The sequence below is a fragment of the Nanorana parkeri genome, unplaced genomic scaffold, assembly GCF_000935625.1.
Source record: "Nanorana parkeri isolate BGI_ZX_2015 unplaced genomic scaffold, ASM93562v1 scaffold225, whole genome shotgun sequence".
Lineage (NCBI taxonomy): Eukaryota > Metazoa > Chordata > Amphibia > Anura > Dicroglossidae > Nanorana > Nanorana parkeri.
In genome coordinates this window covers 749912-763333 of record NW_017306493.1, presented here as the reverse complement: position 1 = coordinate 763333, position 13422 = coordinate 749912, and the positions used below count along the sequence as shown (strand labels likewise).

Genomic DNA, 13422 nt, shown 5'->3' with positions numbered 1-13422 from the left:
TGATAAAAATCTGAATTTTTGGCTAGAAAACAGCTTCAGATCCCCAAACAATTATATATTTTCTGAAAGCAGAGGCCCTGTAGAATAAAAAGATGCTAGTTGCAATTTTTTATGTCGCACGGTATTTGCGCAAATGTTTATCAAACCAGTATTTTTAGGATAAAATACACTAAAATTAAATTTAGTGTACAGAAACAGAATATAATACACAGTTTTTTGGTAAAATATAACATATGAGGTCACACTGGGTAAACAAATACCAAAGTGTCAAGCCTTAAAATTGCATGCATCCGTGAAACCGCAAAAAACTACAGTACCCAAAATTTCCCATGGGCGAAGTTTTAAACGCTTTTACTCTTCATCAGTTTAGTGCTAAGAGTGATTGATTGGCCTAGAATTATTGCTCCCACTCAGACATTTGCGGCGATATATAACATGTGTGGCACAATTTCCGCTTTTGCACGCAGGCGCATCCGATGCGTGTTTGCGTTGTATGTGCATGGACGTAGGGGGCGGAGGACTTTAAAAAAAATTGGGGGGATTTTTAATATGTCACTTTAATTTTTACCATTTTTTTTTTTTTACACTCAATTGCTATCACATATGGGGCTAACAAGTCCCTTATGTAATAGCAAATAGGATGTGACAGGTCCTCTTTAGGGAGACATCAGCATTCTTTCAGACCCCTATTGTAACCTAGGGACCCCAAAGAAGCTGATGAAGCAGAAATCTGTTTAATCAGCTTCTTCACCTGGCTCTAGGAGCCGGAGATGTGTTATACACATCACTTCCTGGTCCAGTGGTCGGAGGAGAGATCAGCGGCTAGAAGTCTGCTGATCTCTCTCCGATCCATCAGAAAAAACCTGCCATCCCAGTCATTGCTAAGCCTGATGAAGAGACCGTGTGCGGTCCCGAAAGCGCTTGTTTATATGACAAGGAACTTCAAATAAATGAACATTTTGCTATCCTAAAAGGATTTGGTGTGCTGGTTACATTTCTACATTTTGCTGATGTTTACAGTCTGACATCCTGGTCTCCAACATGAATTTCCTGTGGAGAAAATGTTGATTTTTTAGGCTTCAGGCCTAATAAAAAGTTAATAAAGAATGAAGAAAGCCTGCAATGCGAGTTGTGTATATATATATATATATATATATATATATATACACATCAACATCATCACTGCACCTCTTCATTACCACAATAAATGCTAATCACTTGCAAAGGTGGAAATGGACTTTAAGGTAACACAGATGGTTTCATTGTTCAAATCCTTATAAAAAGGGGCCTGCGAGCCCATAATATTTGAACATACCTGAGTTGCTACACGTTGTTCCCAGGTGGCAAGCTGAAATAAACTTACTTCTTGAAGCTATCCTGCCTAAGTGTTTGCTGATCAATTTAACACTTGGGAAGATTCCCCCCTTCACAATCCTCTCACTTCCTGTTGAGTTTACAAGGCAGGAAGTGAAGGGAAATCTCCCTAATGTGACACAGATGGTAAAAAAAGAAAACAATAAAACTGCCAGTGGTTTTAATACTCCCTTCCTCAATACAAAATGAGAAAAATGTTTTGGCTTTAGATATACTTAATTGTTATTTTTTTATATTGTAATACATTTGATTACTAATGTAATAAAATGTTTATTCTACTCTTGTAAGGAATTCTTATTTACTTTCCACATGAATTATTTATAGCAAAAAAGATGTGCAGTAAATACAGATATTAGATGTAAACAAGTGCATAACAGTCATGTTCATTGTTGTCATTATGGGTATGGGGCTGTATCAAGTTCTGCCCACCTTTCAAACAGCTAAGAATACATTCATTTTTAACATTTTTATTTTAGGAACAAATTTAGGAGAAATTAGGGGAGCTGTCATTGCTGACTTCCCTCTAAAAATCCCAGTTGCCTTGGTATTTGTGCTTTCAACTGAGCCAAATCAAACCTGTGGATTAGAAAAAGAAAAGGCAGAACTCCTGATAAGTGACTGGTAAGTGACATTGAATGTATTAAAGTCATTGGATCAGTATGATAGCCAGGTAACAGCAGTAGGACCTCCATATTTTTACAGTAAAGGTTTCCTTAGGGCCTGTTAACATGATTTTCAGGTCCGGATCAGGTGCGGATCTGCAGACGCGGTGCTATGTGTTTTTCCGGTTTTTGGATGCGTTCCAGTAAAAAAAAAAAAATAATAATTTTTTTTTTTTGCAGGAGTGGGACTGTCAGTATGTTAGCTGCAGTGCAGTGCGTTTTTGACGCGTTTGACGCGTTTTGCATTTCTGGACCGTACAAAATGTGACATGCAGTATTTTTTCTGTCGTAACCTGAACGGACTGCGCACGTGAGAACTGTAGCCCATAAAACACATAGGGATACATTGGGATGCATTTTTAGTGCAGGAGCGTACGGATCAGGTCAGCACAGAAAACAGACGTCGTATGAACAGGTCAGATTACCACTTAGCCCATAAATGAAGAAGTGTTGAAACTTGGACACAGGTAGAACATCATGAATTTCGCTCAATAAATTATTTACTGAAAAGAGGTTAATAAACAACTAAATAACTGAGGAGACTCTCAAGGCGACATAGATCTGGTTTCCTTGACAAAGGGTACCTGAATGCAGGGCCGTAGCTACCATGAGGCAAGTGAGGCACTCGCCTCAGGCGCAGCTGAGAGGGGGCGCAGCCAGGGCTATCCTGGCTGCACCACCTCGCCCCTGCTGCCATGGCGAGCACAGGGCACCATGGCAACTGTGGCGCCAGGCGGCCACCACAGCCATGGCTCAGAAGGGAGCAGACTCCAGAAGGGTGGCACAGACTCCAGCTTCTCCTCGAATCCCCGCTGCTCTCCCCCGCCTGTATGGGCAGAGGCAGTGGGGATCCGATGAGAAATGGAGTGCTGAAGCTGACGGGCGGAGGGGTTGGGGGAGGGAACTGTCATCCAGGGCCAAGCAGTGATGAGAGAGAGCAGCTCGGCCAGGGTCTGACAGCTGGCGTCTCTCCTCACCACTCGGCCATCCTGAAGTGACAGCGCTCCCTTCTCGGCCCCCCCGCTGGCTTCAGCACTCAGGATGGCACAGTGGAGGATCGGTAAATATCCGTGATATTTACCGATCCTCTTTGTGCAGCACAAACACTGGAGTGATCAGTGTTTGTAAATAACTGGGGACACATAGTACTACTGTATGTGTCCCCATTTACCAATGAACAGGAAGTGGTTTACATCACTTCCTGTTCATTCATGAGTTTCTCAATGGGTAGAAGCACTCAAGATGGAGGCTTCTACCCTTTGGTATCTGGATGATAGTAAATATTTTACTATCACCAGTTTGTGAATAAATGGGGAGCCTCTGTACTGAGTGCTTTCCCTTCATTTAGAACAGAGGCTGCAGAAAAAGAGATTGTGCCCTCAATTTCTTTTTCTATTTCAAAAGGCAAATGTCAGGGGTCTGTTTAGACCCCTGATATTTCCCCAAATCCCCCCCAACAGTAAAAAAATTATAATAATAATAATCCCCCCACTCACACACTCATGCACACATAATATGAGACATCTGCAAAGACTAAAAATTCGTTCTGGACAAAATGAACGGAAACTAAAAATGTTTTCATTAGTTTCATCAAATGAAACTAATTTTTATGCTATTTTGGGTTTGGCCAACAGCGCATTCTGCACATGCGCGCCTCCATCCTGGTAATGTCGAGTAACGTCACACGTCTGTTGGGTGCGCACAATTTTCTGTTCTTGTCTCGGGCGCAAATGGAGCTAGCCATGGCTCTGCCTGCAAGTGTTCCAAATATTGGATGCTCAGAGGTTTAACATGCTTTTTGAGTAAATTATAAACTGAACCAGATTCATGGCATGTTGGCTGTGTATCTACATTGTTTTTGGGTTGCAGATTGGCTCCACGTAGAGGTTGAAACCAAAACACAAACCCATTCAAGACCTTCCAAATCGTTCACGTAACAGCAGTGCAGGCCACAACAGTCACAATTAGGGATAAGCAAACCAAGTTCTGCTTGCTGGAGATTCACAAACCTACTGAAGTCTATGGGGGCCAAATCTTTTTTTTTTTTTTGTCTGGACTTTTTCAAGGCTTATTTGCAAGCTAATTTTTATTTAAAAGGGTAGCTGGGCACTGCCATGGAGGACATATACCAATGCAAATTTTTGTTTAAAAAAAATACTATATAGTGGGCAAAGGGTGTTTTAATGCAGCTTATGGGACAACATTGAAAATAAACAAAATCTTACAGTACTATTTAACCCTTTTAAAGTGACATTTACAAAAAGAGAAAAAAACAGTGTGGGTCCCCCTTAAAATTCATATCAGGCCCTTATCAAGGCATTGGTGGACAGGAAAGGGAGTATAGTGAGTGCATGGTCCCCTCCTTCTGAACCACATGCCTCCAACATTGGGAGGTTACCTTGCAACGGGGGCGGCAAAACGTCCCTTTACAAGGTGCTTTGTCCCGATGTTGAAATGGAAAGGGCCCTTTTCCCACATCCTCTCCCCTAAAGGTATGTTGTTTTTTTTTGGGGGGGGGGGCTAATTGGAATCTAGAAGGGCCCATTAAGGCAGACCCCCCAGATACCTGCCCCCCCCCCATTAGGCAAATGTAAATGGGGTACATTAGTACTCTTTAATACTCATTTCCAGTAAGAGTTGAAAGTACTCTGAGTATACACACAAACACCTTACAAAGTCCTTTATTAAAAAAATTGCCCACAAACCCTTTAGGTCTGGTAGGAATTGTATGGGGGCTCCATGCCCAAATTCCATACCAGACCCTTGACCTTTAATCCAAAATTTTCATTAATTTCATATGCATTTTGGATGCTTTATGAAAGGGGGCACCCAGATTCAGATAAGCCCCCTGCCCACAGACCTCCACAACCACCAGTGGCCTGGTATGGTGCACGATTATCTTCTCCCCTTTACTGCTCAGATTTGGGGGGACCCCACACTGTTTTTTTTATTTTAACACATTTAAAAACACATCAGTTCATTCCCAATGACATTTGGACAAAATTCGGATGCATCAGAATTTTCGTTATCAAAAAATTCAGACATGTTCGATTTCATTATTTTCCACCATTTGAAAAGTCGGATGCATCCGAAATTTCATATGAATTTGAATTTGGAAATTTGGATGCATCCGAATGTCCAAATTTAAAGAAATTCGTTCAAATTTAAATTCGGAACAAAACGATACTCACATGTCTAGTAGTGGGCTCTCTTTTATAAAGTCACAGGTCTTCTGACCTCTTGGTAACTCTGAGATCTATATATCTGGTGAGTGTATTGTGTCACCTTTGGTGGTGATCTTCCTCCTCAAGTTAAAATGGTTCAACGGGTTAAGAGCAATAAATCGTTCAAGCGCCACAGCTAAATTTCATTGCTGTCTGTAACTTCACTGATTTCGCCTTGGGACATGAAATGGGACACATGGTACTTTTTGTAATAGGGAAGCATGTGACTTGACAGTGCTAGTGCTTAGAGACTGACCAATCAGGAACACAATGATGTCACTTTGGTAGCAGGAAGAAAGTCTTTAGCCTTGTTTAAGCCCCAAACTCCAAGCTGTTCCCAAGCCTTTCAAACCTGTTCAGATTGTTGCAAAGCTTTAACACATGTACAGCATCAACAAGTGTTTGTTTGTTATTTGCTAATACATTGACCGGATAGGTCTGAATGGAACCTAACTGATATCCACATGTGCAAAGGCTTAATGTTGGTTCATGTATTGAAATTGAGTTTTAAGTACTCTGCCTGTGTTTTTGAAAATAAAGTTGCAAGTATGATCAAACTGAAAGGCAAAATGCCTTCTGCGCTAACATTTCAGTAATGTTCTTTAATGGTTATGATAATCAGGCAGAAAAGGTTGGATGGTGCATATCTGTACATTGGCTTCAGATGTGTTCCTTGCGAGGATAATAAAATCTGTTAGATAACATGTTTAGTAATTCAATTGTAGAAAAAGAAAGACAGTACTTTATGTTAGATTGCTGAGCAAAGTGCATTATCTGTATGCATTATGTATACACTTGCCTTTCTCTGTGATATGCTTGCATTAAATTCATTAACCTCTTAGGGAACAAAGCCCAGATGGCATTCCACATAGGGTTCAATAAACCCTATGTCGATGCGTTGGCAATATACGTGTGTTTTCACGGTGAATGCTGAATGAAGCTATTAGGAACATGTCTGATTGTCTTCTGTTCAGCATTCACTGTGAATAATAATGTGTCTTCCTGTCTTGCCAGCATGCTCCTTTCCCTTGAACTGTGCTGCTTTGCAGAATGAGCTTAATCTCCATAGCAATTCTTACTGTTTATATGAATATGAACAAATAAACGTGTTCTTTTTACTGCTATTCCCCCTGACGTAGTGGTAAATTGGTGATTGACATTTTCTGGCCCCCTCCTATATTCTTGAGAAATCACTGTCAAATGACAGATAGCTATTGCCTCCCAGTTATAAAAATGAGCAAACTACGATAATGTAACCAAAAAGATGTGAGCTCAGTAATGAGAAATAGAAATTAATCAGATGATTCCAATTTGTCTGCTATACCTCCTACATAACTCAGAAGGAACAGAAATGCTGCAGGGAGAAAGGATAGCAGCAGCGGAAAGGGCCCTAGCTGAGAGTGTAGAGGAGTAATGGTCAGCATACTTGATATTTGGGGCCCCTGACATCACCAAAGGGCAGCACATAATATTCAGTGATTGTTATGTTACAAAAAGCTGTCAGAGACTGCAGATGTGGAACAGGAGTTGTTGGAGACTGGGGACATGATTCAGGAGACAGCCATACGCTGAAGACACGTTACAGGACTGCTGAAGACCACAGCTATTACAGCCCATTTGCAAGTCAATGCTTCCACTTTTCTGCTCCCTACAGTTCTCTTAAAAAATTACTTATGGTACATTTGATATTTCTCTCAGCAAAATCCATTATAAAATCAGAGGAGAAAACAAAACATCAAAATAAAAAAGGGATGGACAGCACCAAAAAAATAAGACAGTGTAAAAGAAATAAACCAAACCATTTAACTAATTGAACAATGACCAAAACAGACCACTGTCTGCAGGGGCTCCAAGAGCCACACAATAAGTGTCAAAGGGCCGCAGGTAGATGATATAATCAGTGATGTAACTAAGACAGGTTTGCTGAAGAAGAATGCAACAAAAAAGACATGTAGTTAGGAGCAGCTGATGATTAGAAGAGGAAGGTGGCAGTAGAAACCACTCCAGAGAAAGGCAAAAACAACATTAATTATTGTGTGAATGGAGAGGTGAGCAGGAAGAAAGTGAGCTGCACTAGCAGTTGCTGATCAGGAGGGGGAAAAGAGCAATCGGGACCATTTTTTTAACCTAATGTGAGATCATCTCTCATCTGATTTCTAGGATTGAACTAAACTGAACTATTTATTTCCCCAATATTTCAGACAAAATCAGGACATTACTGCAAAATGTCACCACTTTGGATAAATGCATTGGAGACCACAAGGAAAGTGAAATTAAAATACCCTATTTGCCGGCATATAAGGCGACTGGGTGTATAAGACGACCCCCTAATTTCCAACTTAAAACATAGGTTTTGGGCTATACTCGTCATATAAGACTACCCCACTTCCGAGGCAACACCATTTAAAAACATCATGGATGGATGTGCGGTAATACTGTATGTACGGTAGCTTCAGCTACATACAGTATACCGCGCTTGTGTTGTTGCTATAAATCATAAGAAAAAATGGACAAATTATATAAACAGAGAGAGTCAGTTATCTGTCACAAACCAAGCTTGCTTGGATTGGCAGAGGTTGTGTACATCGCTCGCCGTGATTGGCTCAGCTACTGTATGTAGCCGAAGCTACCGTACATACAGTATTACCACACATCCAGCGGGCTGACAGATTAGGGGTGTTCGTTTTCGGCCAGCTTGGCCTAAACGAACTAAAGGTATACATTGTATACCCCGCGTATAAGACGAGCCCCGATTTTTGGGGGATGATTTTAAGTATAAAAAGTAGTCTTATACGCCAGCAAATACAGTCGTTTTTAGGGTCCATTGACCTTTGAATTACTCCTGAGGGCCATGGAAGCTCCTTTCAACTATTCTAGACCTGTTCTCCCAAAATGGCTTTCATTAGCTGAATTGTTTTATGGTAAAAAAACACAAAAAAAAACAGTGAAATAAAATTGTAAACTGACTGTACACAAATATTTGTTAACTGCACAAAAACAAAGGTAAAACACAAATAAAGGCAAGGCTAAACAAAATAAAATAATGAAACTAACCTAAATCCATTCTTAAAGTGCACTTATTCTTTAAGTCCTTGGTTCTCAACTGGTGGAGCGTGACCCAAAAGTGGGTCGCAACTCCATGTTCAGTGGGTCGCCGCATTCCTTCCACTTCTCTAGGTGAGAGGCTCCTCAGCCGCCCCTAGTGCAGCTCTGTCAGTTCTCGCGCTGAGCAGCCACTCAAAATATGCTGCCAGCGTATGTGTGTCAGCTTCAGGTGGGGTGTTCTGGGGCTATGGCCGCGAGGGAGCTCCATCCATACATGTATTGTTTACAGCTCCCTCACGTGTCCTGTAGAGGTGCCTGGACCGGAATGATGTCACATTCTGTCACCCCATGCTAAGAATCCACTCCAGTTCTCGTAAGGAAGAGAGACTGGGTGGACCTTAAAAAAAATAAAACATTTTTTTGGAGTGTGTATGAGTGTGTGAGAATGCCTGTGAGTATGAGATTGTGTCTGTGTATGTATGCCAGTGTTTTTGAGGGCCGTTCACACTACTACAGTCTGTTAAACTATACCACGCAATCGCACCTACCATGCATTCTGGTGTGGAAGGTGTTTTGCGTTGCCATTCATTTGAATGGTACCCCAAACGCACCTCCCATCCACAGTACGGACGCCCCCACCAGAACGTGCGGTACACTAATGCTGTGCATTTCATTGCAGTGCAACTTGGGTCGCGACTTAATGACCAAGGACAAATGTGGGTCCTGAGGTTACACAGGTTGAGAACCACTGCTTTAAGGTATTGCAACATTTTCATCCAAAGCGATCACCTTATCTTGCCACCGTGAATAGACTTAACCTTAGTCCTCTGCTAGTCTCTAATCCCAAATAAATTATTTATTTGCATAAATAGGTTGCCTACCAAAATTTTGTCTGGAAGACTTAGATCCAAAGAATATGGTTGTCAGGGAGGATTAACCCCCTTTACAGCATATCTAAGGAATTCAATTCATTATATTATACAACACCTGAGCATCAAGTGATAATCTTGTTTGTCCTAAAGTTTGACCTATTCCCATTCTCCCTGGTTCCAATTGCTCACTTCTGCTTCTTTGTACATCTTGATGCCAGCTGTCTATACTAAGCAAGAGGAAAGGTATGAGCGAACAGCTGCCACTGGGGACAGTGAAACAGTGCTGCAGCAAGAATCAAAGTGCATCTGAAGGTCTTCAGCTGTTCATTATATTACAAATGCATGATTATTTCAATGCCTCACCCTGTCAAGTGAAAGATACTGCACAAATTCAAACCAATGTTATTGTTATAGTATTAACCCAATCATCAACCTATCTGCAGTTCAAAGTGTAGGATACATCTTGAGAAAGAGTGCAGAAAACACAAGAAATGTTGTTGGCCATAGTTGCTTTATCTAAGCTTTCCAAGCTGCAGCATAAAGGAAATCAAGTCTATGACTACCCACAATTCTTTAAATTGTCTACTTCATACTAAACATAAGATTTCATACTAAGCACCAACATTTGGTGAATACATATGGAAGCCTGGATGTGATCTTCATAGACAACCCGGAGCAGTAGCAGAAGTCTACCTGTTGCCTCCCTCTGGGCATAAGTGCCATACACTCACTTTTGAACCACTTTAAATTTAACAACTTCATGCCCAAGCAACTTCTGGGTGTTGGGTGGGGTGAGGTCTACTACCAGCACAGGACTCTGGGCAAAACATTTTCTGTAATGGCGGAAATCTTTTATACTGATGCATAATTAAGGGATAGCCTCCTTTTTTTCCCAGGACAACAAAAAAAATCTATTGCTGTGGTAGAAAATACCCACAACATTGCACATCTTGCCCTGAACCTTGGATTGTTGCTAGAGACGCACAAACAAAACAGTGAGTTATATCCATATGTGGCAGGCTTTCCAAATATTTAAAAATTCTGGGCACATCTGAAATAAATCCCATCCCTCAGATGAGAGTCTCGCAAGACTCTTCTCACAAGATTTTGACTGCTCTGTATTCACTATGATATAGCCAGCCCAGAAGGAGTGTGATGTGATCCTCACCTATGCACTGCAGACAAAACAGTGGAGTAAGATAAGTATAAATCTAACTTTCCTCTTTACAGACACACTTTGCACCTGCTAATACCAGTGAATTTTTACAGGGGGCGGGTGCCAGGACAGTGTATGCAGTATCTGTTTGAAGATTGTCATTACTAAACATTTCTAAAGGGGTCTTTGTTGTTATTTTTAAGATATGGATAAAGGTCCACTTTAAAGAACCTGTCATATGTGAACTAACCATAAAATGTACACAGTACCTAATTTACTGTGTATTCTAACACAGTCAAAATCGTTTTTAATAGTCGTTTGTGACAGATAACTGACTCTCTCTATTTATATAGTTTGTCCATGTTTTCTTATGATTTATAGCTACAACATATTCGGTAGCACTTTACAAAATACATAGAGTCCCGGTCATGCAGGCAAATATACCCAGTAGAGCAGTGGTTCTCAACCTTTCTAGGGCCGGGACCCCTTGGTAACATTTGCCAAGTTGTGGTGACCCCAAAGGTAAAATTTAGGGATGACGCGGCTCCTGCAGCGATATCTGGAGGCGTGGCAGGAGAACTGACACTGCTGCGCTAGGAGAGAGCTGAGGAGGACTCTCACCTTGCACACAACCCACAGGTTGAGAACCACTGCTATAGGCAAAGACAGGACTGGGCTCTCCAGCTGGAACTAGAAGAATTGGATTTAAAGTGTGTGGCTATATAACGTATGAGGTACATACTCCACAGTACTGTCACTGATAGGGATGGGCTCAGGCGTGTTCGCAGCTCCACGTGCCGAGCCCGCCAGGAAGCTGACAGCGCGCAGTGCCAATCACAGGCACTGAGACATTTCCCGATCTCTGCAGCTGCGAACCGGGAAAATGGAATGCATAGCTAGAGGTGTGTTTTACATATTTTTTTGGTTGAATACATACATATTGCACCCGCCCTCTGCTGCTGTCAATCACTAGAAGGGGACCTGATGGAGAACTTCAGGTCCCCCTCTGCTGATTGGCAGCATCAGAGGGTGGGTGAATAGCTAGTTTGCTATTGGCTTTTGCAAAGTGAAATAGCCAATAGGAATCTAGCTATGCAATCCTATGGTGGTTTTTTTTTTCTGACTTACGGCGGCCCCCAATTTAAAAAAAAAAAAAAAAAAACAGAGCAGAGAAAGGTCCCGACCTTTCCGGGAGAAAGTGTTTTTCTCGGCCGAGAGCCACTAGGCGACCCCTGGCAAATCGTAATTCGACCCCCGAGGGGGTCCCGACCCACAGGTTGAGAACCACTGCAGTAGAGCTTGCATGGCTGGATGTTGATCAACCTACCAGTATATTTCTAAGGAATAGGAAAACACAACACGTGGAGTGCATATAAACTAGATAGTACCCCTGGTTATTCCACTTAGTTCTTTAAGGGATGGATGCTAACCAATAAGTCACTGTGCATGTTTAAAAGTTGGTAATTTCATGTGGCTAGGATATATGGCTACAATGTATTCATGTGAAGAATACATAGAAACAATGAAGAAGGGTGCACGGTGCATGGCATCTAAAGTTTATATCAAAGCATCATCAAGCGGCTTCTTCTCATTTATTATGTTACTCCTAGTTCTTTCACACCTTATCCTGGGTATCCTATGTCAAGGACAACAGAGGGGTATCTTTCTGAACGGCTCCAAACAAAGCTTCCTTGAGGTATCTTGTGTCTTTAAAAAACAGCCAGTGATACATGATATGTTGCAGCAATTTCCTTTTTCAGTTCATTACATATATATGATATTACCCATTCTATCTTGATTCTCGGACATCTGAAGCACTGAGAAGAAAGTGAAGGCATATTCATAACTGTCAGACATTTACTACATAATATGGCATTGCTGAGTGTCTGTGGCTGGGATGGAGAGTCTACAGTTCAACCAGGAGAAAGCAATCCTCATTTATTTCCAAATTTCATTTTAGGTCATCCTCATCTCCTTCAACCTGCTGACAAGCTTTCTACTTCTCACCATCGCAGCACTGGTCCCCCACCACCAGCACATGGCACTACCACCCTTGCCTTTCTGTATGCAGATGGTGTTGCTGTTGCAACAGACTCTCGTGCCTCCGCTGGAAATCTTGTCTGCAGCCCTGACAGCCGTAAAGCATTTGTTATCCACCGTCATTTGCTGGCCACCACTTCTGGGAGTTCAGCTGATTGCCATTTCTTTGGACGAGCTTTGGCCAGAGAGTGCAGGCTCTACCAGGTGCGGAATGGGTACATGCCAAGTGTTCGAGGGGCAGCAAAAATGTTGAGCATCTTAATGATGCCATTCCGTGGAACAGATGTCTGTGCTGCCTTTACATTATGTGGATGGGACAGAGATGGCCCTTGCATCTGTTATGTATATAATGATGGGACTCGTCTCAGCTCAGATATCATCTCAGTTGGATCAGGTTCTCCATATGCATACAGCATTATAGATGAGGGCTACAAACCTGGAATGAAGGAAGAGGAAGCCCGCCAATTAGCTAGAAGAGCAGTGTGCCATGCAGGCCGAAGAGATGCCTATTCTGGTGGACTAGTGGATGTGTACTGGGTGAAAGAAGGAGGCTGTGAAATGGATCCAAGAGAAGACTTGGCGCAACTTTATGAACGTATAGTAGAAGAAACAAATGCTGAGAAACAAACCTCAGCAGCTGCCCCCTCCTTACAAAACCCTATAAACCGTTAGTGTGGTCCAAAAAAGGTCTCTTTTTACAACCGCATTGTTTATTTAATGGGTTGTAAAGTTTCTATTCACCAATGTTTTTTTCTACTAATGAATTTTATTCAGCTTTTAACTGAAGGTGCTTTGAAAGCATCAGTGCTTTCACTTTGGTATTGTTACTTTTCCAATGTGAATACAGGTGCGGATCCTAGAGAAGACTTGGTACAACTTTATGAGCATGTGACAGCAGAAGAAAAAAGAATGTTGAGAGACAGAGCTCAGCAGCTGCCCTATCCTAAATCCTGACTAAAATCCAATAAACCCTATTAGCATTTAACATGATAAAACAAATATAATAGCAATTACGATGACCATGTTGTTTAATGTGCTTTAACATTTCT

The 13422-nt window shown here is 41.7% G+C and overlaps 1 protein-coding gene across 1 annotated transcript; it reads left to right on the top strand.

Annotated features, from left to right (window-relative positions):
* The first annotated feature begins 12202 nt into the window (after nucleotides 1-12202).
* LOC108786743 (proteasome subunit beta type-11-like) lies at nucleotides 12203-13045 on the top strand. The gene has a single exon (XM_018556100.1). The coding sequence runs from the start codon at nucleotides 12203-12205 to the stop codon at nucleotides 13043-13045; it is 843 nt and encodes a 280-aa protein (XP_018411602.1).
* The last annotated feature ends 377 nt before the right edge of the window (nucleotides 13046-13422 follow it).

What these genes read in the sequence shown, in the direction of transcription:
- LOC108786743 (XM_018556100.1), top strand. Translation starts at nt 12,203, where the DNA reads ATGGCATTGCTGAGTGTCTGTGGCTGGGATGGAGAGTCTACAGTTCAA.